Below are 26,973 nucleotides of genomic sequence, written 5' to 3'. Positions count from 1 at the left end.
CACCCATAATGATCACAGATCATGTGGAAGATTCTCCTGACTTGCACAAGGGATGCTGAGAAGCATCAATCAGAGTAGAGAAAGGCATCATGATGTCAGCTAGCTGCTCACTTAAACAAAATAAACCAGGACAGCAGAAAACGCTTTAAAACAGCTTATTTCTGTATAACACTAATATTATGTTTTTCATATTTTTTGTACAAGTTAGCGAGAGATAAGCACTTCTAAATCTAGATATAACGCAATGTAAAATACCATCAGCTGTATTAGCATTGTGTTCTTTCTAATTTGCATTTGCGTAATTAAGTATTAAGATCCTATTGTCTTACGTACAATTCGTACATGTTCAAAAAAGCCCCTTATCTATCAAAAACAATATTTACGTTTTAAGCGCAGAAAGTTGTGCAAATCAAGGAATATTTGTATATCACCCTCTGTGCATTTGCAGGTATTAATGAGTCAAATTTAACTCCATAGAGGGTTAGCTTTGAGTTAGCGGAAGTTAGCGTGCATGCTAATGTCTGCAAAATGTCTTGTAAATGACACCAGAGGTGTTATAAGGTTACAAAAACAGCATTTTCAGTTTTAGAAGTGTTTATTTCTTGCTAGTTTTACATAATATTTGACAAAGAGGATATATTTACAAACAAACAAAAAGGAATTTTGCAGCTAGCTACCAGCCTGTGATGTCATCATGTTAACATCCACAAACTGTCATGCTTTTAATATGAACATTGCTAAACATTCTGGAATGGTTAGTCCAGAATGTTTAGCAATGTTAGCTAATATTCGTAGTGTCTCCAAAAATGTTAGTCCTATCAACCTTCTATTTTGGCACTGTTCATCCTTGATCCAAAATATATATGCATATCAGCTCTCCCCAGTCGCACACACACAGAGCTTTTTGTTTTTTCTGCATTCTGCTACAAGCAGGAGCTTTTAACTTTATACACACACAAAAAGAGATGGTGGTGCAAGACATCAAAAGCAATGCTCTTTTCACTCATGGTAACGACAAAATGACACTTAACTAAACTGACTAAACCAAATGAATTACAAAAAGACAATAAATTAATAACACTAACAACACTGTTAAGCTAACATGAACCACAATAACAACATGTAAAACCTCAAAACCCTGAACTCTGACACTGCTGTGTATTTGCCGTTTCGTCCTGGTTCCTGCACATTCGGTTGTCTATTTCCAGAATGTTTTTTGTTTTGCTGTCCTTGAAGCTCTGTTGGGTGTCATATCATCAGCTCCCTCAGCATCCACTTCGTCCTCAGCTCCTCTGTCACTGCTGCTAGCTTTTGCTAATCCTTCTTTTTCTGGCAGCCGTTCATTGGCACTGCTGCTACCATCATCCTCTCTTCAGTCAGATGGTATTTGCTCCACTATCATGAAGGCCTTTTATCACACACTGCACTTGTGTGCTACAAAATATACATTAATTGTTTCTTAGTTTTTGTTTTGTTACAACAACTGAAAAATACATTCTAATAACCCAAAATCAATTAATACGAGGTCTATTAGAAAAGTATCCGACCTTATTATTTTTTTTAAAAACCATATGGATTTGAATCACGTGTGATTGCGTCAGACAAGCTTGAACCCTTGTGCGCATGCGTGAGTTTTTTCACGCCTGTCGGTTGCGTCATTCGCCTGTGAGCAGGCTTTGTGTGAGCACTGGTCCACCCTCTCTGCGGATTTTTATTGCGAATAAATGTCTGAACGATTTGGAGCTTTGCTGCATCAATTTCTTTCCAGAAACTGTGAGAGGCCTCCAGGTGGACACGTTCAAAAAATTAATATGGCTTTCAGGGACGATTTTATGGGGATTAAACAGATTGAGTGTTACTGCCGCTTTAAGGACGGCCCACAACTCCTGAGAGTGCGGCGCGCTCCCAGCCCCCATCGACAGGCTGACACCCCGCTGAAACAACCAGATCATTTCCAACGTGAAGGCTTTGTTGATCTGGGACCTCGTCTGACTTTCACAAAAAGGCAGAAGATGTGGACATCAGCACTTTTCCCGGCACATTCCACCATTACAGGAGTTTTTTTCATGGAAAGAAAAGCGGAGGGATGCGCCACGGAGCCGTTCATTACACGGAACAAAACCACTTCGGTGCTGGTCTCTCAGGACGGCTTTCAGGTGGATTTCAGACGGATTCCGGTTGCTTTCCAGTCGTGTGAATATCCGATTGTGATTGTGCATGAGCTGGACATGCCCCAACATGTCCTGTGAGGCTTCATCACGGCGTTTCTTTGCGCCGAGCGGCTGCACCACGACGTGCGGAACTCCTCCGCACGTCTGTCTTAATCTGCCGAAAAAGTGCTGATGTCCACGTCTTTTCACAATTCCTGTGCTAGTCAGATGACATACCGGATCAATACAGCGTCCAGTTTAAAAATGAACGGCACATTTCACTGTTACAGGAGTTTTTGTCATGGAAAGAGAAGCGGCTCCACCGTGCGTTGCGGCGGAGCTGCATGGCGCAAAGAAACGCTGTGATGAAGCCTCACAGGACATGTTGGGGCATGTCCAGCTCATGCACAATCACAATCAGATATTCACACGACTGGAAAGCAACCGGAATCCATCTGAAATCCACCTGAAAGCCGTCCTGTGAGACCAACACCGAGGTGGTTTTGTCCCGCGTAATGAACGGCTCCGTGGCGCGTCCCTCCGCTTTTCTTTCCATGAAAAAAACTCCCGTAACGGTGGAGTGTGCCGGAAAAAGTGCTGATGTCCACATCTTCTGCCTTTTTGTGAAAGTCAGACGAGGTCCTGGATCAACAAAGCCTTCACATTGGAAATGATCTGGTTGTTTCAGCGGGGTGTCAGCCTGTCGATGGGGGCTGGGAGTGCGCCGCACTCTCAGGAGTTGTGGGCCGTCCTTAAAGCAGCAGTAACACTCCTTAATCTGTTTAATCCCCATAAAATCGTCCCTGAAAGCCATATTAATTTTTTCGAACGGTGTACACCTGGAGGTCTCTCACAGTTTCTGGAAAAAATTGATGCAGCAAAGCTCCAAATCGTTCAGACATTTATTCGCAATAAAAATCCGCCGAGAGGGGTGGACCACACCTCACTCAAAGTCTGCTCACAGGTGAATGACGTAACCGACAGGCATGAAAAAACTCAAGCATGCGCACAAGGGTTCAAGCTTGTCTGACGCAATCACACGTGATTCAAATCCATATGGTTTTTTTAAAAAATAATAAGGTCGGATACTTTTCTAATAGACCTCGTATACTCCCAGAAATATTACTGCAAAATGAAATATTTTCAAGAATAACAAAGTTATAGTTGACTTTTGTGGATGATTGATTAATTATGATTTCCTCCCAACAGACAATCAATACTTTGAAAATTTGACAAATGTATTACTGTATTAATAGTTTTAAAAAACAAACAAAAAAAGTGTGACTTGTACTGTTATGTGCTGGGGTGTTTGGCTGGCTTGGTTTTCTGTTTCTCCCACCAGGTGGTACGCATTCAGGACTGAGTGGCTGAGCATTAGGACCTCACCCTGAACACCTGAGGCTTGTTTTCACGTGCAGGTCATCAGGGCTCACAGCTGTGGTGTATTCTGTCTTGATCAGAGATTGCTGCACTTAAATCTTGAATGCACAGTATGTGATTGCCAGAGACTCGACCTTGTGAGCAGACGTGTGAGATCAACGTCAGGAGAACAATCTCACCATTACGGACGCAGAGACCACTCCAGGTTTGACGCCACAGTCTGTGAAGGAGGATTGGGTGAGGTCTCACGCTCTTCAGCACACTTCCTGAGGTAATTTGGTTTTGGTGACTTTTATGAAGTAATGACAGTGGATTTGGTGTCCCTCACACCTTGTGTTATTGAGCTGTCATGTTATGCTAATTGTCTAATCAGCTTCTGCTGCAGTGGAGATTTGAACTGAGTTGTTCCGTGCCTGCAAGGTGAGAAGCTGAGATATATTTAAGCCAGGAAGTGTTTGCTGATTGTGTGCACCTTTTGAGCTGGGTCTCTCTGGGTGGAGAGTGTTGGACTCACCTCATGTTTTCTTTCTTCACAGACTTGGTTTGTCGCGGCCACCTGGGGGGTGTCAGCGGGGTCCCTGGGTCCGAACTGCTGTGGCTCCGGACCGTTTGCGCTGTTGAGAGCGCTCCGTGTTTTCACCTTACCAGACCGCGGACTTTTTAGTTGTTTATCACTTCACTCAATTACATTAAAATGTGTTATCTTTTGAACTGTGCTCTGCTTATTTTATGCTGGGTCCTGTCAAACGCTGGGTCGGTGCTCCGACCGCGTCCGACACATAACATGTACTCCAGAAAATAAAGTGCTCCCTAGTAGTTGCTACTTGTCACCAAATCTTATTCACCTGCAAAGATGTCCTACCTTAGAAGCACCACCAGGATATTCCTGAGCTCATCAGAATTTCAGGGTGGCTATCAACTATCTTGGAATTGTGTAGGTGTCAGTGTATGTGGTGACAGACAAGTGTCCACTGTAGCGGCTGATCTGCAACTGTACCATTACATGGTGGTAGAAGACATCAAAAGCAATGCTCTTTTCACTCATGGTAATGACAACATGACACTTAACTAAACTGACTAAACCAATTGAACTACAAAAGACAATAAATTAATTATACTAACAACAACAACAAAATGTATACCATTGTATACATTTTCTTGTATACAAGAAAATGGCTATTGAATAGCTGTCCATGGTAATATACAAATAATGAATGTTTATGAGTTCAATGGTACGAATATTTCATGAGGTGAATTGTTGAATGTTCCATTCAACAAGGCGAAGCCGAGTCAAATGGTACATTCCAGCTTTCACTGAATTAAATATTCGTTCCTTTGAAAGAATGAAAAGCATTCATTATTTGTTTTATATAACGGCTATAATAGATCCTTGTCATTTGATATTTTTTAAATTTGTAAACAACAGAAAAAGACTTACATTTTGGTGCATCACTGGTGCCCTGACATCAACAGTCCAACACAAACTTTAAATAGGAGCCCAAAATTGTTCTCAGTCAACTTGGAAAAGTCTGTGCACTGACTTTGTGTACTTAAAAAAAAAAAAAAAAAAGACTTTATGTACTTCCTCAGTCCAGCAAAAAATTGCATCCTAAATTTGTCCTGGTTTTCATCCTATCTTCACCCTCTTCATCCTAACAGCTCTTCATGCATCCAGATGGCTTACGGCGTAGCGAATTTGGGTTATGTATGTGTGTGTGGGTGTGTTAGAAGATTTAGCACTATCAATTAGCTCGTTCAAATCATTATTCGTTAGCAAAACAAACTCTGCCAAGCTAAATGCCGCCCCAATTAGTGTGTGTGTGGGCAGGGTTCACAGCATGCAATAGTACAAACCATATGGAACCAAATTTGCACGCCAAATGCAACGCAACATAAATGGGATGAATAATCCATGTCACATGACATACAAAGCACCAATCAAATGACAAGGATCCACTGAGCCGTTATATAATCACCATTATGCAAGGGTTTGTTTGGCACTGAATAGTCTAGGGACGGTTTAAGCAAACTGATTTTCTAAATCAAATACAGTGGCTTGCAAAAGTATTCAGCCCCTTGGTATTTCACGCATTTTAATTTGTTTATGGCATTTTAAATACAAAAGTAAATCAGGCTTCTCAATATACAAATTTCTAAAATTACAATTACAACTTGATATAAATAAATTAAAAATATAAAAACCAAGATGATGGGTTGCATAAGTAATCAGCCCCTTTGGTATAATACCTGTAAATAATCAGTTTAATTGCCAGTTTTCTTCAGACATGTCAGGGGATGGATACATGAACATTTCCAAGTCACTGAATATGTCTTGAACTTTATTTACATCAGTTATGAAGAAATACAAACAATATGGCACTCTATGGTAAATCTGTGTGGAGTAGACAGTTCTCAAAAACTGAGTGACTGTGCAAGAAGAAGAAGAGTGAGGAAAGACACCCAGACAACCCAGAAAAAGATTTAGGCTTCTGTGGCTGTGATTGATGAAATTGTGCACAATGCAAATTATACGTTTTGTATCTCCAGTTATACAGCTTCATCATGAAGTAGTATAGAGGAGGGTCTTCTTTCACTAAAACATCAAATCTAGGCTTGCATCTCAGATGTACCTTCTGGCAAATTGTAGGTGAACTTTCAGGTCTTCTTTTAAAGAAAATCCTCCTCTGCTTCACTTCACCATGAAGCTGTACAATTCGGGATATAAAATCCAAAACATGCACTGTGCACAATTTCTCCAATCACAGCCACAGAAGCCTATAACTTCTTCTGGGTTGTCTGGGTGTCTTGGTAGCTTTCCTCACTCTTCTCCTTCTTGCACACTCACTTAGTTTTTCAGAACCGTGTACTCCACGCAGATTTACCACAGAGTGCCATACTGTTTGTATTTCTTCATAACTGATGTAAATAAAGTCCAAGACATATTCAGTGACTTGAAAATGTTCATGTATCCATCCCCTGACCTGTCTGAAGAAAACTGGCAATAAAACTGATTATTTACCAGTATTATACCAAAGGGGCTTATTACTTATGCAACCCATCATCTTGGCTTTTATATTTTTAATTTATTTATGTCAGGTTGTAGAGATGTACTTTTAGTTTGAGTGTAAGGAAGATAATTTTAGAAATTTTTATACTGAGAATCCTGGTTTACTTTTTGTATGTGAAATGTCATAAACAAAATGTGTGAAATACCAAGGGGCTGAATTCTGGCCAAAAGCAATATTGAAGTAAAATAAGCAAGATATGCCAAACTGAGGTAAAATACATGGTTAGTGGAGCAACTTAAAAAAAATTGTGCAAATAGTGACACAAGCAACAAATTTGGCAAAATTATTTAGAAAGACACACTTTTCAGATTTGGCAAAATTATAAAAAAAAAAACACTTTGCAAATTTACTCAATTAGACTATCTTGAAAATCCAAGATAGCAACCATTTTTTTGAAGATGCTACAATAGAAAGCTAAGGAAAAACATTTTCTGGCCCTAGTTGATCTATTTCAACTAGCTTAGTGTCCATTTTTAAACAATGATGAATTGTTTCTCCCATCATTAAGAGCCTAACTGCAAGATATATCTGCAAGATTTCTCATAATTTGAAACTAATATTCAATCAGCTGTACAATGTGTAGACATTCGCTGTTTAGTAGATCAACAACAGACTGTTAATCGGAAAGAGGAGACACGCATGCTTGGTATGGTGTTTTATGTTAAACATGCAAAGAAAGAACAATGTAGCACTTGAAACTGCCCATGCATTCATGCCTGCACTTTCCTGTGCGGGATACAACCAAAAGGTACAAGATATGTCACTTTGTGGATAGCAAAAATGATTTCAGCATGCTTCAAACCCTACAAACAGACACCAAGATTATGGAATTCAAAGAATTGCATCCTAACAAAAAGCACTTTTTCAAGGATTGTGATTATCGCCATCTTTAAAAATGACCACTATTCAAGACAAGACACTAAACAAATTAATGCCTTTGTGGGATTCAAACCTGCAATTTACAAAAGCTCTGATTAGCAGACAGGAACTTTACCACTGCTCTACAATCACTGTCTTATAACAGGAGCATAAAATGCCTAAAATCAACAAGGAGATAAACGTATTTTTTAATTAAATAATTGGGGTGAATTCTTAATGTAATTATATAGATTTTTAATAATTCACCACATTGGAGGGTTCCTTATACAATTGACAGCATTAGTTCTCTGAGACCCTCTAATATCCACGAAAAACTGAAATATCCCAAACTGAATTGAATCAGAAAATGAATTAAATCAATTCAGGAAATCTGTCCGGTGTGAGTATGACTGCACCCTTCTTATATTTTTTACCTCTTCAGACAGCTTCTCCAATCGCTCATCCAGCTCCAGCCGTTCAAACGCCCGCGCCTTTAGCCTGGCCAACCCTTCCTCGTAGGCCGCCTCCACTGCGCTTGCTGCTACATTAGCTGACACTGCTACAGCTGTGTTCGGGTTTCCATGCGGGTCTGTGGATGTCATGGCTGTCTTCATAAAGATCTCCCCCAAGGGAAACTCCACATTGGGGATGTATCGAGCAGCAGTGCTGGAGTTAGCCGGGGTCAGACTTAGGTCGTCTGCACAAGGAAGCTCACGGCAAGGGAAGTGCCGCTCCTTTAAAGCAGAAGGTCGCAGCGGTTCAAAGGGATCGTTGTTGTTGGCAGGTGTCAGGAGAGCTCCCTCTGCCACTAGGGGGAGTAGAGCTGCAGCGTCACACACACTGTTGGATTTAGAAAGGACGTAGAGGGTCTCGTACGTGTGGTTATACTCCAAGTGGGCGCGCAGGGATGACAGGCTTCGGAAACGCTTGTGCTCCCCGCAGCGAGGACAGCGGTAGGGAAGGTCCAGAGAGGCCATTCCGTGCAGTAACTGCCGGAGAAGATGGGGGCGCTCACGCAACACAACGGTCGCGCCACTGTGAGGGCACAGAGGTCAGGCACCTGGCAGATTGTCTCATGGTGGCACACGGCAGAAAGCCTACGATGGGAAGTCTGCAGGTCGAAGTGATATTGCTTGTGCATCCGTAGCGCCCTGCAACTCAGTCACATGACCATACATGGTGCCAACATTCACCTGGTCTTCATCATTTTGGCTTTTCCTTCATGAGGTCCTAAACCACAAGGAGAAAGTACAGGTTATATATTAGTCAGGCTCCAACAGTCACTTCATTAACAACCTACTGCAGAACTTCCTCAGACTGAGCACTCTCTCACTATTCACTGGTCCAAATGTCCAGACGGGCCAAACTCTCTGACTCTGCATCTATGCACTGTGAATACTGATCCAAGGTCTCCTGGCAAGAAAAACAAAACTTACACTTCAGTGCAGCCACAGAAGCAAACTCTGAAATAACAAGTGGGGGGGGGGGCTGAATATGAATTAAAGTGAATCCATTAGAGTGTGTTTGCGATTGGCAGCATTTGAATTCTACAAGATGGACGGTTCTCTAACGACTCGACAGGGAATCTCATCACCATGTGATGTCTGAGGAGCCCAGAACTGCCCTTAACACACATATGGACGTGGATTCCGGAATTGCCCAGCAAGGTCAAATTTGCCAAAGGTGAATCCTTAGGGGTAAAGTCCCATAGGCCTGATCCTCCCAGGTCCTTTTGCTGATTTGTTGTAATAGTGCACAAGCACATTCATGCATTGTGCATCTGTTACACATGGAAACATTACAAATTAAAGAAACAAGCATGAAATAAAGTTAACTGTTCAGAATTATTATTATTTATTTATTTGTATTTGTTTATTTTTTAAATCGATGCAGACTTTGTGTTGGAACATCATTCAGAAACAGCTGGAACAACAGTCTATCAAGCACAATCAGTTAGTGCATGTTTTCAAATTTGCAAACTACAGATGTTATCAACACCCGCTAAATTCCCTTTTGACCTTCATAAATCATACTGCGTGTGCAAGCCTCATCTACTTGCATGTTTCCTCCCTCCTAAGTTTGTGCTCTCAGGTGGACAAACCCCAAATTGCATATTCATGAAAGCAAACATGCTAAACAGGCACTATCCTCATTGCACACTGTTATTAAGTCAGCATGCAGGTGTATTGCGAGTATTGCACACAACCTTTATTAAATCAGGCTGAACCCAAAATTGACAAAATTCTAACAGTAAATAAATCCATTTTTCACAGGTTAAGGTTAGGGAATTTGACAATTAACACAATTTGAACCAAATATGGGCGGACATTTAGTTGGATTCCACAAATGCTCTGGCAAGGTTAACTAAAAGTCAGTCATTTGGGTGAAAGTCAAGATCTGGCTGGCAAGTCAGATTTCTGTTGTCCTGCTGCCTTCTTGCCTACGGGTACTGTTACCTAGTATTTAATAAAAACTCAGCACATCATTCACAAGAACAGAACTTATTAAGTCAGTTCAGTTTATTTTAGCGTGATTCCTGCTTCCTACTGAGTAGGGGCTGGTGGTCTGGTGGTTTGCATGCTTGGTTTTCTGTGCAGAATGCCCCCAGTTCAAACCCCACCCCTGCTGCATTTCTCCATGTAATGTGGAGGTGTATCAAGCAGGGCATCCGGTGTAAATCATGTGCCAAATCAAGATGCAGAGCCACCTCGGATCTGCTGCAGCAACCCCGAGTGAAAACAAGGGAACAGCCGAAGGGTCTTACTTTTATTGCTTCCTACTGAGTCCTGAGTAAAAACACTGTGACTCAAGTGAACCGAGTGCATTTTTAACATGCACTCATCATGGACATGAATTTCATCATGGCAGTCATGCCACGATTCTTTAAATTTTCAATACATGCACACACACACACACACACACACACACACAAACACACTTAGATTAATAGGTCAGTGTCATTAAAAATTCCATAAATGTCTTAACTTCCCAAGACCTCTCAGCTTCCTGTTAGTAAACAGCTGGGAGCTTTACTGAGTCCATTAAAAAGGGTTTGATTGATAAGGATTATTGTAAATACAAATCATCACTTTTACAGCCAGGTTTCTTTAGTCAAATCAGGGGATGAACACATGAACAGTTTCCCAAGTCATTATAATTCATCATATTATTTCTGGCACAAAGGTGTTAGATTGACCATGTTCATTAGGTTATGAGTGTGTTGTAATCCAAAAAGTTTTGGAGTTGTCCATAAGTGTTTTCTGATGTCTGATGTATATTATCTTAAATGTGACTATGTGCGTAAGGAGGAAAATGTGTTGAATCTTGAATGGTTATGTTTGCCCTTTTGTTGTCAGGTGAGGAATCCCAGGTCTGTGGTTGACCTGTCACATTTGTCCCATTAGTCCATGGGCCAAACAGGTTTTCGGTGCCACTTAAGGTGACGAAACAACACTTAGAATCCAGCCTCAGTGTATCATGGCCAACACAAAAATGCATCCCAGGGTGGTAGCTGTAGCCAGCTAGGGGTCAATGAAGAATTACACAGAGTTCAAAATATAAAAATGCTCCAATCATGTTAAAAACTATACTACATTATTTGTCTGATCATAACAATTGCATAATGGTATAGTCTGGACTATCTATGACTGAATGTTCTGAGGTTATGGGGTAAAAACAGCAAAAGTGATAAAGGTCAGTTTCAGTTTGCACAGGGGTCAAAAGATAAAGTTGCTCCAATTTTTAGTAAAAAATTATGAAAATTATTGGTTGGGTTAATAGGGTTCTAAAAAGGAATAGTTTCCACCATCTGTCATGCTTAGTTATGTTCAGTGATGCCAGTGACGCGTTACTCTAATCTGACACTTTTTTTTAGTAACGAGTAATCTAACGTGTTAATCTTTCCAAATCAGTAATCAGATTAAAGTTACTTCTCCATGTCACTGTGCGTTACTATTATTTTTCATTGTGGGTCGATTGCAGCATTAAACTTGGTCCGTGGGCAGGAGGTCGGGGCTCGACTGAACTGCCCACTTTAAGCGAGCTGTGTGTGAGCTTTTCATCCATGGTTTTTTTCAGCTGCTCGACTCGTCCTCACCTCTTAAAGCGCGGTGATCAGCACACCTGCACTGAGCTTTACAAAGACATTTTTATACTTTTTTCCTCCTTAGAATTGTAAGCTGAGCCACTCTGTATCTGGTTATTAAAAACAGCTGATCCTCCGCGACGCGTCAACAACTAACAGTATTTTCCACTCAAATGTACCTAAACTCTCTTCCTGAGGACCACATGATGTGAAAACGCAATAAAACTTTCTTACCTGTAAATCTGATCATGTTTTCTGCATAAATAAATGTTATCCATTCTTTGTGCTCAAACGCCAAAGCAGGGGCGAATCCAGATGGAATGGGGGCGTGGGGCAAGGATGTGCCCCCTCCCCCACAACACCCCTGGATTAAAGGTCCAGTTTTGAAGCCTTTTTTTACTACAACTACTAATACTACTTAAAATAATATTAATTTCGACAAGTAAAATATTTAGAGAATTTAAATGTTAGAAAAATGCTAGAATGAATTTAATAGTTACATTTATAAACAATGTAGGTTCGAAATTGCCATTTTTACTGTTACAGTGCTGTCAACAGTTAAATATGAGGTCAAGAAAGAGGTGTTTATTTTACTTTTTATAAAACAAGCATTTATTTTCATTGAAGTTAAGAAAGGGTGACTATAAAGTAAGTTTTGGCAAAACAGGTATCATTGTCATGTTGACGTGGCAGAGGGTTGTTGTTGGCAGCTGGGGAAAGTAACTAAAAAAGTAACTAGTAATCTAACTTAGTTACGTTTACAATTGAGTAATCAGTAAAGTAACTAAGTTACTTTTCAAGGAGTAATCAGTAATCAGTAATTGGATTACTTTTTCAAAGTAACTGTGGCAACACTGGTTATGTTACATGGTAATATACATCACATGTCATAGAATCCAATGGACGTTGACCTTGTTTAACCTTTACTTTGGAGACCAAACATTCAATACAGTCACAATTATTTAAAATATTAATCCTTTTATTTCAACCAGTAGATTACATCATTTTCTACTGAAACTTTTGACCCCTGTACAAAGTGAAACTGACCTCTGTCACCATTTTTGCTGTTTTTACCCCATAACTCCAGAACATTCAGTCATAGATAGTCCAAACTATACCTTTTAGGAATTTTTATGATAGACAAATAATGTTTTCAACATGATGGGAGCAATTTTAAATTTTGACCTCTGTGTTATTCTTCATTGACCCCTACCTGGTTATAACTACCACCCTGGAATGGTTATCATACATTTTTGTGTAGGCCATGGCACACTGACGCTGGATTCTAAGTGTTATTTCGTCACCTTATGTGGTACCGATTAGGTTAAAATTGATGCCTGTCTCACAGACTACATGGCTTTCTCAGAGCTAAAACACAGTGACATGGCCATGTAGAATCCAGCAAGGAGATTTTTGTTCAACCTCCCCTTGAGTTTCAAGAGTGTTTGGAGTCAGCCTCTCATGAGAACCTGTCAAGAGCCTTGATGGTTCTACATCTGTGACAGCAGCTGCTGGAACGATTCCAGTTAACAACAGTTTTAGTCAATGAGTATTTAAACATATACTATTTTACTTATACTAATATTTTATTTTACTATATTCGGCTTGGGACTCCAATGAGGGCGGTTGCATCTCCTCCACTCTCCCTTATCTCTGTTCTCTGCTTTTAACCTTCAAGTCCCTACTTCACCAGACTGTGAATTCCTCAAACTATATTGGATTCTGGATCTATTGGTCTACTATTGGATTAACCATGGAATTGATCAGCTGGTCTCTGAACGCTATTGACACCATTTTTTCTACAAGAAGGTCAGGACCAGGGGATCCTACCTGCCCAGATGGAACGTATCCTGCGGGCTATGTTCTTGACTCCTGGAGTTCCTGGCGTGTGGTATGCTTGGTGCCTTTCTCCGTTGAGGACATCGAGGATTTATTTATTTTTGGTCTTATGGTAGCAGGGGTGGTACTTTTTGGCTCATGTGCTGCCCTGATCTACCGGATAATTGGCAAGATGGCGGCATCAAGAACCACGGCCCCTCGCTTGTCCGTCATGATTAACGAGGTTGGCAAGGCAGTGCATTCTCAGACTGCGATGAATGTTGAACTCAGACGCAAATTGGATGACATCTTGGAGCAGATGCATGCCTTGCAGTTGAAGTTGAATATTTCAGAGGCCGGTAATTATTCTTAATTCATAATTGGGAATATTCTTAATTCATAATTGGGATTGGATTGTTCAAGTGGAACTGTAAAAAGTGTTTTTCACTGCTCAAATCACAACACGGCGGGCTTATCAAGCCTGAAGGACAAATTGCCCAACTGCTTTCGTCCAGAGGAATTTTTTTTCGGCCTGGGGATCATTGGCTGTTCCTTATCTCAACTCACAAAGACAATAATCTCCTTTTCACAGGACTAAAGCATGCTCCATTCCCTCCCCCCACCCGCCTCCTTTCCCCCAGCATCACTCCCCTTTCCAGCGCCTACTAACATCACTCCTTCCCCCTTCGGCGGGGGCGGTGCAGTTTTAGCTGCAGCGCATGTTTTTCCCCCCAAGCTGATTGCGGCGCATCTCAGGGTTGCTGCGTGACCTTCACCCACTTGCCTCAATTCGGATAACGGACTTCTTCAAACTTAGTGCACATAAACAATGTCAAATGTGTATGTGCTGTCTTTAATTCTGATGTGTGCCATTATTACGGTAAACAAGTAATAACTGTGGACTAATTGCTGTCTGAGGTAACTGGAGTGTAAACAGAATTTCTCCACTGTGAGATCAATAAAGTATATCTCTCTTATTTTGCGAGTCAGTTTGTGATTGCGCAATCCAAGATATTCAATCAGAAATTTAACTCTGTATTTACACTATTTCATTTTCACCATGACATTGTGATAAGAATGTTCTGGGTGGGCGGAGCACATATCCCACAGGAGAAATATCACCAGTGACAAGCGATCCTGGCTGAAGCGTAGGCTGATACTCGTGTTGCACATGTAGTTATGGCACCTTTGCTTTTTGTACAGCAGTCGAGTGGTACAGCATTTTGGCCATGTGGTGTGCTTCTCTGTGCATGATCCAGCATGCAGGTGCCTTGGTACGGAGGACACCTGCAGCTGGAGGAGGCCAAGGGGGTGCCCATGCTTGACCTAGCTGTGGCAGATGGTTCCTTCTGAGAGCTGGAGATGAGTATTCTGCCTCGGTAGTTGCCATTCGGGACCAGGGGTGAATATGGTGGCCCATGGTATGACTGGACAGTCACCTCACATTTTGGACCATGAATATGCTGCAGCCATTGTTTCAGTTGGGTCGGGGGTCACAGCTGGTCTTGCTGTACTCAAATCAGGTCTTGGTGGTCTCAAGACTGTTGCAGGACCACCAAATGATTCACTTACTCAGTCTTGTCTCAGAATTGAAAGCAATAGGGTACTGCAGCTCGTCTGAACCCTGTGTGATATCGTGGGATTTGACCACTTATGGGGACAGCTGGTCCTGTTGTGCAAAATATACACAGCATAACGTCACATGGAAAAATGGTGTACTGTTTTGTTTTCGGCTAAAATCACAGAAGCAGTCGCAAAAAGTGCTTTTTTTTGGTTCCCAGTTGAAGAGGGAAGATAAGGCACATGGGAGATGTCGTGTCCGTAAGTGTTTGCCTACACAGCTAACCAGAGTAACTGCAGTCTCTCGCCTGCAAACCCGCCTCAACATGTTTGTGCTCCGGGTCATAAACAAACCACAACACATATCCACTTTCCCACCGCATCATCACTTTTTCTTTGCATTTCCACTTTGTCTGTGTGTAATTTGGCCAAAAGCTCAGAGAAAATGCGTGTTTTTCCCTGGAAGTAGACAAATTACGTCATATGTGTCATATTTTACCCTTTAGCGCCTGCCCTCAAATGAGACTGCGCTACCCAATTCTGCTCCATCTTGGCTCATTCTCAGGTAAGAATAAATTTGCACTCTTACTCTCATTTTCTATACCTGCTTACTCCAATCAAGGGTCACTGGGGGCTGGAGCCTATCCCAGCAGTCATAGGGCGTGAGGCAGCGTATAGCCTGGACAGGACACCAATCTATCACAGGGCCTAAATATGCACATTAATTATAATTATAATAACATTTATAAATTGATTGACGTATTTACTACATGTGATAGGAGATCCCACAGTGCAACACTCACTCAAATTCACTGACCCCACTGAGGGACAAGAATAATTGAACAGACGGCTGTTGTTAAATCTGGTTCAGTCAATCACAAAAAATTAATTTGCAGCACAAATTTCAAAAAGAAGCACAATAAGTTCAGACTTGTGTTTTTTCAGGTTGCGGACAAGACTCGAACATGCTTCCCCCAAAGACTTGGTTTTGACTTGTTCTTGAGCAATCCATAATCACAAATCCTTGGTCTGGATTCACATTTGACCCTTTAAAGTCTCAGACTTTATATACAGTGCATCCAGAAAGTATTCACAGCATTTCGCTTTTTCCACATCTTGTTATGTTACGGCCTTATTTCAAAATGGAGCAAATTCATTTTTTCCCTCAAAATTCTACTCACAACACCCCATAATGACAATATGAAAAAGTTTTTCTGAAAGTTTTTTTGAAAGTATTAAAACAACAACAACAAAAAGAAATCACATGTCTGTAAGTATTCACAATTCACACCCTTTGCTCAATACTTTGGCAGCAATTACAGCCTCAAGCCTTCTTGAATATGATGACACAAGCTTGGTGCACCTATCTTTGTGCAATTTTGCCCATTCCTCTTTGCAATACCTCTCATCGCCATCAGGTTGGATGGGAAGTGTTGGTGCACAGCCATTTTCAGATCTATCCAGAAATGTTCAATCGGATTCAGGTCTGGACTCTGGCTTTTGATATCTTGGCTGTGTGCTTTGGGTCATTGTCCTGCTGAAAGATGAACCGTCACCCCAGACTGAGGTCAAGAGCACTCTGGAGCAGGTTTTCATCAAGGATGTCTCTGTACATTGCTGCATTCATCTTTCCCTCAATCCTGACTAGTCTCCCAGTTCCTGTCACTGAAAATCATCCTCACAGCATGATGCTGCCACCACCATGCTTCACTGTAGGGATGGTGCCTGGTTTCCTCCAAACATGACACCAGGCATTCACGCCAAAGAGTTCAATCTTTGTCTCATCAGACCAGAGAATTTTGTTTCTGATGGTCTGAGAGTCATTCAGGTGCCTTTTGGCAAACTCCAGTTGGACTGCCATGTGCCTTTTAATAAGGAGTAGCTTCCGTCTGGCCACTCTACCATACAGGCCTGATTGGTGGATTGCTGCAGAGATGGTTGTCCTTCTCGAAGGTCACTGGAGCTTTGATAGAGTGAACATCAGGTTCTTTTCTTGGTCACCTCACTGACTAAGGCCTTTCTTCCCCGCTTCCTCAGTTTAGATGGGCGTCCAACTCTAGGAAGAGCCCTGGTGGATTTGAACTTCTTCCATTTATGGCTGATGTATGCCACTGTGCTCATTGAGACCTTCAAAGCAGCAGAAATGTTTCTGTACCCTTCCCCACATTTGTGCCTTGAGACAATCCTGTCTCAGAGGTATACAGGCAATTCCTTGGACTTCATGCTTGGTTTGTGCTCCGACATGCACTGTCAACTGTGGGACCTTATATGTAGTCAGGTGTATGTCTTTCCAAATCATGTCCAAGCAACTGCATTCATCCCAGGTGGACTCCTATTACACTGCTGAAACATCTCAGTAATGATTTTGGAGAAACAGGATGCATCTGAGCTCAATTTTGAGCTTCATGGCAAAGTCTGTGAATACTTATGTATATGTGACTTCTTAGTTTTTATAGTTCATATTTTTAATAAATTTGCAAAAATAAAAATAAAACTTTTTGACATTGTCATTATGGGGTATTGTGTGAAGAAGTTTGAGGGGCAAAATGAATTTCATCCATTTTGGAATAAGGCTGTAACATAAAAAATATGGAAAAAGTGAAGTGCTATGAATACTTTCTGGATGCGCCGTCGGTGCTTTGAGCCCCAAGAGGTCCAATATGATCCTGTGAGAGTTTAAGTTCCAGACAGACAAACGGATGCTGACTAACCAGCCAGATATAGTGGTGATTGATAAAGAACTGAAAGAGGCAGTTGTGGCAGATGCGGCAATTAATTCCAAGTGAGAGAAATATGAGAGAGAAAGAATATGATTGCTGAGCTTGATTGTTGAACTGAATGGACGGTCTCACAAACAGCCTAAATACAGCTCTTGTTGCACCACTTACTGTAAAATTTCGTCACCCTAGCATGCTGTCACCCTGGTTTACTAAATCTTAAACGTAACCGTAGCAGTCTGGAGTGTAAATGGAGCCACTCTAAACTGGACGTGTTTTTTTTTACCTGGCATGACTGCATAGAAAATTGTAACTAGGCTTTATCCTGTGCTAATGCAAAATGCAAAATTCCCATTCCACATTATTATTTAATTTGTGTGCATTGTTAGTACTAAAGGCATCAATTGGGCAGCGCAGACTCGTTTGAGGTTGGGGGCTAAAGGGATATGATGCATATGATATATACTGTGCATGCCAGGAGGATTTAACCCTCTGGGGCCGACACCGTCGTATACGACGGCTAAGACCAAGCATTACTAAATTATAAATAACTTTTGAATGATATGAAATAGAAATGTACTTTTTTTTTGCTGAAAAGTTAACTCCACAGACTTTCAAGCCAGCCATTGGCCATCTTTGTACTCCTCATAGAAGCTGTGTGATGACGTGCGCAATGTGAGTGTCCAATCGGAATTGGTTCACCGTCACATGGTTTTCCAAAATCCAATCGTAGGGCAGATTTACCTCACGTGAAAAGCCAAATATCATTTTCAGAAGTGATATGTTACTAGTTGGCCCGTTTGAATAGCCCCCTGGGTGCTCCAATGAGTACATACTATTAGTACATACTCAGTGTGCCCAGCGCCATTATGCACAGCGATCAGTGAAAGCAGATGGAGAGCCTCTGATGACAATCTCACATGCTCAAACAAAGAGTGTGTAACTATCAGGATTGCTCCACTAGTTTGCATATGAATGTTACTGGATAACTCTGTTGCTTTCTCTGCGTAAAGCACTGTTTACCATATCAATGGACAACAAAACGCATAGACCATTTTGTATATACTGTGCATTTGTGCTTATTGTTTGAACCTTTTTCTTGTACAATCTTTATCACAAGACCTCAAATTACCTTTATAAAGTGTCAAAACAGTTATTATAGTTTGCTCTGTCTTTTGAATAAATGTGTGTGGAAAATTATTTTTCGCTTTATTTTTTCCTTGCTTATTTCTGATTGTAAACCTTTATTACACTTATAAAACACAACAAAAACATATATATTCTGAAAGCAGAGGTTGTCCTGAAAAAAAGAGGCATAAAACGTGATTGTGGGATGCAGGGAGAGCTGTTAACAGCAATAATAAAACATTTATGCCAGGCGAGTGAACTGTCCAAATATGCCCTCGGACCCCAGAGAGTTAAGCACATCAATAAATCCCTTGCCTTTAAGAGTGGTTGTGTTGCTGATAATAACATTGCTGTGAGCACCATGTGTACACTAAGTACACTAATTACATCTCTATATGTAATTACAAAGGAAGTGAATTAATATTATACTTACACCAGTACATGAGGAACGTGTCGCAGGATTTAAACGTAAGAATGGATGTATGAAATGAAATAAAATGAAGGCGGCCACACAAAGAATGAAATATTTTGGGTTCATACTGTATACAATGGATGGATGGATGGATGGATGAGATTCATTGTCATTGTCATTACATGAGTGCAACAACGAGATTACGTCCACACTAAAATTACTACATGCAAGATATAGTAATTTATCCACAATTATTACTTGTTTACCATAATAATGGCACACATCAGAATTAAGACAACACATATACATTTGACATTGTTTATGTGCACCAAACTTGAATAGTCCATTATCCGAATTGAGGCGATGTGAGTGTGGGGGAGCCGCAGCAACATGTAGTTGCACGGCCACCAGCTTGGGGGGGAACGGTGACCTGCAGCAGCTAAAACTGTGAAGCACCCCGGAGGGGGAAGGGAGTGGCATGAGCGGGGGCTGGGGTGGGGTGTGGGATGAGGACAGGAGGGGGTGGGGGGGGGGTGGGAGCATGCTTTCAGTCTCTGTCCATGTGTGAGTCAAATGAGTCAGTTTCTGCCCGTGTGTGCTGGAGTTGGAAAAGATAAGAAGAAGGCAGCTGAATGTTCACCAAGGCCGTAGAAATTAATTCTGGAGGAAAACAACAGGGCATTTTGTCCTTCAAATCAAATCAAATCAATTTTATTTATATAGCACCAAATCACAACAACAGTTGCCCCAAGGCGGTCTATATTGAAAGGCAAAAGCCATACAATAATTACAGAAAAACCTCAACGGTCAAAACGACCCCCTATGAGCAACCACTTGGAGACAGTGGGAAGGAAAAACTCCCTTTTAACAGGAAGAAAACTCCAGCCAGACTGCTGAGTGGAGTGAGTGGGTAAATAATATCTGACTTCTTCGCAGAGAATTTTGGGATTCAAATCAAATCAAATCAATTTTATTTATATAGCTCCAAATCACAACAAACAGTCGCCCCAAGGCGCTTCACATTGCAAGGCAAGGCCATACAATAATTATGGAAAAACCCCAATTGTCAAAACGACCCCCTGTGAGCAAGCACTTGGCAACAGTGGGAAGGAAAAACTCCCTTTTAACAGGAAGAAACCTCCAGCAGAACCAGGCTCAGGGACGGGCAGTCTTCTGCTGGGACTGGTTGGGGCTGAGGGAGAGAACCAGGAAAAAGACATGCTGTGGAGGGGAGCAGAGATCAATCACTAATGATTAAATGCAGAGTGGTGCATACAGAGCAAAAAGAGAAAGAAACACTCAGTGCATCATGGGAACCCCCCAGCAGTCTAAGTCTATAGCAGCATAACTAAGGGATGGTTCAGGGTCACCTGATACAGCCCTAACTATAAGCTTTAGCAAAAAGGAAAGTTTTAAGCCTAATCTTAAAAGTAGAGAGGGTGTCTGTCTCCCTGATCCGAATTGGGAGCTGGTTCCACAGGAGAGGAGCCTGAAAGCTGAAAGCTCTGCCTCCCATTCTACTCTTAAAAACCCTAGGAACTACAAGTAAGCCTGCAGTCTGAGAGCGAAGCGCTCTATTGGGGTGATATGGTACTAAGAGGTCCCTAAGATAAGATGGGACCTGATTATTCAAAACCTTTTATGAGTAAGAAGAAGAATTTTAAATTCTATTCTAGAATTAACAGGAAGCCAATGAAGAGAGGCCAATATGAGTGAAATATGCTCTCTCCTTCTAGTCCCCGTCAGTACTCTAGCTGCAGCATTTTGAATTAACTGAAGGCTTTTCAGGGAACTTTTAGGACAACCTGATAATAATGAATTACAATAGTCCAGCCTAGAGGAAATAAATGCATGAATTAGTTTTTCAGCATCACTCTGAGACAAGACCTTTCTAATTTTAGAGATATTGTGCAAATGTAAATAAGCAGTCCTACATATTTGCTTAATATGTGCATTGAAGGATATATCCTGATAAAAAATGACTCCAAGATTTCTCACAGTATTACTAGAGGTCAGGGTAATGCCATCCAGAGTAAGGATCTGGTTAGACACCATGTTTCTAAGATTTGTGGGGCCAAGTACAATAACTTTAGTTTTATCTGAATTTAAAAGCAGGAAATTAGAGGTCATCCATGTCTTTATGTCTGTAAGACATTCCTGCAGTTTAACTAATTGGTGTGTGTCCTCTGGCTTCATGGATAGATAAAGCTGGGTATCATCTGCGTAACAATGAAAATTTAAGCAATGCTTTCTAATAATACTGCCTAAAGGAAGCATGTACAAAGTGAATAAAATTGGTCCTAGCACAGAACCTTGTGGAACTCCATAATTAACCTTAGTCTGTGAAGAAGACTCCCCATTTACATGAACAAATTGTTAGATAAATATGATTCAAACCACCGCAGCACAGTACCTTTAATACCTATGGCATGCTCTAATCTCTGTAATAAAATTTTATGGTCAACAGTATCAAAAGCAGCACTGAGGTCTAACAGGACAAGCACAGAGATGAGTCCACTGTCCGAGGCCATAAGAAGATCATTTGTAACCTTCACTAATGCTGTTTCTGTACTATGATGAATTCTGAAACCTGACTGAAACTCTTCAAAAAGACCATTCCTCTGCAGATGATCAGTTAGCTGTTTTACAACAACCCTTTCAAGAATTTTTGAGAGAAAAGGAAGGTTGGAGATTGGCCTATAATTAGCTAAGATAACTGGATCAAGTGATGGCTTTTTAAGTAATGGTTTAATTACTGCCACCTTAAAAGCCTGTGGTACATAGCCAACTAATAAAGATAGATTGATCATATTTAAGATCGAAGCATTAATTAATAAACATAATAGACTAATAGACATGTTGATGGTTTGGAGGAAGTGACTAATGAAAATAACTCAGACAGAACAATCGGAGAGAAAGAGTCTAACCAAATACCAGCATTACTGAAAGCAGCCAAAGATAACGATATGTCTTTGGGATGGTTATGAGTAATTGTTTCTCTAATAGTTAAAATTTTATTAGTAAAGAAAGTCATGAAGTCATTACTAGTTAAAGTTAAAGGAATACTCGGCTCAATAGAGCTCTGACTCTTTGTCAGCCTGGCTACAGTGCTGAAAATAAATCTGGGGTTGTTCTTATTTTCTTCAATTAGTGATGAGTAGTAAGATGTCCTAGCTTTACGGAGGGCTTTTTTTTATAGAGCAACAGACTCTTTTTCCAGGCTAAGTGAAGATCTTCTAAATTAGTGAGATGCCATTTCCTCTCCAACTTACGGGTTATCTGCTTTAAGCTGTGAGTTTGTGAGTTATACCACGGAGTCAGGCACTTCTGATTTAAGGCTCTCTTTTTCAGAGGAGCTACAGCAAAGTTGTGCCCAATGAGGATGTAAAACTATTGACGAGATAATCTATCTCACTCACAGAGTTTAGGTAGCTACTCTGCACTGTGTTGGTATATGGCATTGGAGAACATAACAAAGAAGGAATCATATCCTTAAACCTAGTCATAGCACTTTCCGAAAGACTTCTACTATAATGAAACTTATTCCCCACTGCTGGGTAGTCCATTAAAGTAAATGTAAATGTTATTAAGAAATGATCAGACAGAAGGGGGTATTCAGGGAATACTGTTGAGTCTTCAATTTCCATACCATAAGTCAAAACAAGATGTAAAGTATGATTAAAGTGGTGGGTGGACTCATTTACATTTTGAGCAAAGCCAATTGAGTCTAATAATAAATTAAATGCAGTGTTGAGGCTGTCATTCTCAGCATCTATGTGGATGTTAAAATCGCCCACTATAATTATCTTATCTGAGCTAAGCACTAAGTCAGACAAAAGGTCTGAAAATTCACAGAGAAACTCACAGTAACGACCAGGTGGACGATAGCCTTCAGAGGCTGATAAACCTGCCATGTTTATGGTTGAGCAGTGAAAAACACCTTTGCAGCTTCACATGAACAACCAGATCCAATTATGAATATTCCCTGGTCTCCGACGTCTTCCTTTGCAAGGCGTGCATTTGCTCCGAGATGTTATCCAATTTGCATCTGAGTTCAAGGGTTAACGCAGTCTGAAAATGTATCACCTTGCCCAACTCAATCATGATGGACAGGTGAGGGGTCGTGGTTCTGGTGGCAGCCGTCTTGCCAGTTTTCTGGTAGGTCAGGGCAGGACATAAGCCAATAAGTATCAGCCCTCCTACAAGGAAACCACATATAAATAAATCCTCGATGTCCTCCACAGTGAATGGCGCAAAGCATGCGACACGCCATGTCTCCCAGGAGTCAAGAACATAGCCCGCAGGGTAGGTTCCATCTGGGCATGCAGGGTCTCCTGGCCCTGATTTCCTTGTTGCAAAAGTGGTGTCAATAGTGTTCAGAGACCAGCTGATCAATTCCATGGTTAATCCAATATAGTTTGAAGAATTCACAGTCTGGTGAAGTAGGGGACTTGACGGTTGGAGCAGAGATACAGGAGAGAGGAGGAGATGTGACCGCCTTCGCCGGAGTCCCAAGCCTTGAAATAGATGTCAAAGTAAATGTAAAAATCAATACTTTTTTTCATTTTCCATAAAGTTCCAACTTTTATTGATTTGGGGTTTAAGTCATTCATCCAGACTTTTATTGTGAGTGTGTAGATGTCTTCCTATAGACAGTATGTGCCATGTCTACCTCGTATTAGTGCAGCATCACCTTTACCCGATAACAATCCTGTCATTTCTCCATTTGTCTCATGGATTTCTTCAAAAAGCACATGAGAGGGACACAAAATCATAGACTATAAAGTTCACTGTCTTGGTGTTATCAAGATAGAGCATACAGTATCTTGTATAGAGGAAACGATGAAGAACGTGACAACTATATTTTGTGGTTGCAATTGGTCTATCTCCAGCTCTAAAGTCCTCTTATTATCATGAATCCAGTTGTCAGCGTTGGTATCATATTCAACTCTCTGATTTAGTCTTGGCTAGTGGAGCCACTCGCAAAAGAAACAATTTTCATTAAACCTGTGGAGAAATGCTTGGCTTATTGTAAATTTTTTACTGGTACTAGAGCCAGGGCATTTTTAAAAAAATAAATAAATACATAAATATTATCATAACACTGTTGTCCTAATGATCAGACTTTGAGAAGGAGGAGGAGCGGGCACGGAGAATACATGTTGATAGGGTATGTTACTAAACTTTTTTTTTAAAAAATGAAGGCAACGTGGAAATAGCAAATCATGCAGTTCCTTGAATGCCCACTTGAGACTGGCTCCAAAAGCTAGTCACTCCCAATGGTCCCATGTTAAAATGTTCACATTCACAGAAGAAATAAACATGTTTACTGTCTGTAACAACAGCAGCCCAACTGGAGACCCCTGAGCATAGAACAATGTTTGAAAGTTCAAACAGTTTTTATTTACTCCTGAGACTAAAGCAGTTACAACACCAGGAAGTAGCAGTCCACTCACAACAGTGTTCATGTGGAAACAAGTGATAATGTGGCCGGTAGCATAGGAGTGTTTTTGGTACACAGTAAAGTTGTTCAATGGGCAACAATGTTCATGAAGGCAGCTGCAAAAGGAGAATTCACTGTGTTTGAAGAAGGTCAATACACAGGAATCAAATGTGCCACATAGGAAGTCCAACAGACAGGAAGTTAAGTTTGGAAGACACAGGAAGGCAATGGAAACCGGCAGCTGAAGATCAGACACTGGAGATAAACGTGAGAGTGCAGACATACATACAAGACAATCTGGCACTGGTGTGATGGAGGGCTGTGATTGTTAAATACTGTTTCAAATTCATTTTGAGCAGCGAAAAAAATGAATCCAACACAGCAAAGAGTTCCAGCATGATGTGCCAGGGCAGACATGATGACCTTCCAGTTAAGTAGACATTGCCCAGCCCCAATAAACTATTTTTAACAGTTTTCATGCAGCCAAGTCTGGAGTTAAAGCGACACTGACACAAAAGGCAGTTTACTTCACAAAGTGTTGAAAAAGTAACTTTGTTTTGCCTATGTAATATCTCATAGCCATGTCTGCCACCTGCTGGATTGTTTGATGATGTATTAGGAGCAGGTGGAGCTGTCAATGAGAGAGACAGGCTGTTTCTGCACAAAAGTGTCCTAAATTATATGAACTGTTACTTTCTGTTTGTTTAACAGTGGTAATGCTCTAAAATGCAAATAGCGCAGCCATACCACCACACAACCAACAGGAAAGGATTTTGATGAACTTTTCATGAACTGAGCCATGGAAGACAAAGAGAGTGAAGCGGATGGTCAAGCGAGAGCAAGTATGATTGTCAGTGACAGGGATGGCTGCATGTGGTTTTAATATATTTACAGTTATATTATGTACTTACATTGAACTTACTAAATAAAATCAGGCACTCACACTTTTAATATATAGATGATTGGATTGGCGTGTGAGTCCAGAATGTAAATATCAGTGTCCATTGAGTGTTGTTAGCTAATATATGTAGCTTATTCCTATCAGTGTTCAGTTTTGGCACAGTTCATCCTTGACATAAATAGCAAATGTCAGTTTGTGCATAATTAAAATTGCACACACGCACAGTTGTTTGTCTTTTCTGCATTCTGCTGTACGCAGGTGCTTTTAATTTGACAAACAGAGATGGTGGCGTAAGATATTAAGAACACTACACATTTCACTCATGTGCCAATATGACATTTAACTTACTCATGGTGACAGCAATGTAACACTTACCTAAATCTTACCAAACCATCTGAACTAAAAAAAAAAAACACAATAAATCAATAACACTGTCAGGAACTGGGCCCGGTCAGGGCACTAAGCCCTTGATTTTTCTCTTTTCATGGTTTCTGTCTGCTTCAACATTGATTTATCAGTAATTTTCATCATGAGTTATTCTGTCATGTTTTTGTTGTCACTTTGTTCTTTTTGTTATGATTCACTAGTTATTTCATTTTCATCATAGTTGTCCTCAGTTTCATCATAGTCATTAACAGTTATTCTCTGTTCTGTTTTGATTTGTCACTTTGTTTTCTGTTACTTTTTACTTTGGCCTTTCATTCTGTTCTAGTTGTCAGTCACTGTTTATTTAGTTATCACTTGTTCCTCTTGGTTATAATATCTGTTGTACTGTTATGTCAGGATTTGTTTTGGTTATTGTTTGTTCACTGCTTCTTCTTATGGTTGGTATTACTGCCTAGTTTTCTTTAGTCAGTTTTTGTTTAATGTCATTTTAGTATTTTGCTCCGTCTTGTATTTTAGTCCATGTTGCCAGTTCTTGTTTAGTCTAGTCCTCATGTTCCTGTTTGACTCCTATTCAGTTGTAGCTCAGTTTTGTTTTTGCCTCTTGTTCCTACTTCACATCCTGCACCTGCTTTCATGTCCTTGTCTCACGCCCAGTTATTTATGTTCACTTCACATCCTGCACCTGTCATGTTTTTCTCTCACTTTAACTCTGTCTGCTTTGTCTTCTTTCACTCACGCTCTGTGCACCTGTTCACATATCTTTGTCTTTTCTTCACTCCACCTTAAGTTGTCCTCCCTCACTGTCTTGCACAATGAAGTATCTTCGTTCACTAGCCACGCCTCCTTCTTGATTGTTCCTCACGTGCACTCCTGTCCTATTTAGTCTCCACCCAGCCACCACACCCTTGCTCGTTTGTTGTCTTTGCACACTTACCAGCTCTCTATCTAGTCCTGTTTTTGCCGTGTATCCAGATCCTGCTTTGTGTTTTTTGACTTTGCGTTTTGCCTTGCCCATGATGTCTGTGTCTGCTCGTGCCTTTGAACCCTGCTTGCCCATGACTGCGTTT

The 26,973-nt window shown here is 40.8% G+C and overlaps 1 protein-coding gene across 1 annotated transcript in view; it reads right to left on the bottom strand.

Annotated features, from left to right (window-relative positions):
• Positions 1-26,973, bottom strand: part of fbxo41 (F-box protein 41) — a 177,488-nt gene that overhangs the window by 131,925 nt on the left and 18,590 nt on the right. The window contains exon 2 of the mRNA XM_034187513.1: positions 7,891-8,686. Coding sequence (XP_034043404.1) covers positions 7,891-8,433 — 543 coding nt within the window. The 5' untranslated portion in view covers positions 8,434-8,686. The remainder of the gene's footprint in view (positions 1-7,890; positions 8,687-26,973) is intronic.

This window comes from Thalassophryne amazonica, chromosome 15, assembly GCF_902500255.1.
Source record: "Thalassophryne amazonica chromosome 15, fThaAma1.1, whole genome shotgun sequence".
Lineage (NCBI taxonomy): Eukaryota > Metazoa > Chordata > Actinopteri > Batrachoidiformes > Batrachoididae > Thalassophryne > Thalassophryne amazonica.
Note: the sequence above shows the minus strand (reverse complement) of the source record. Positions and strands in the feature narration are given on the sequence as shown.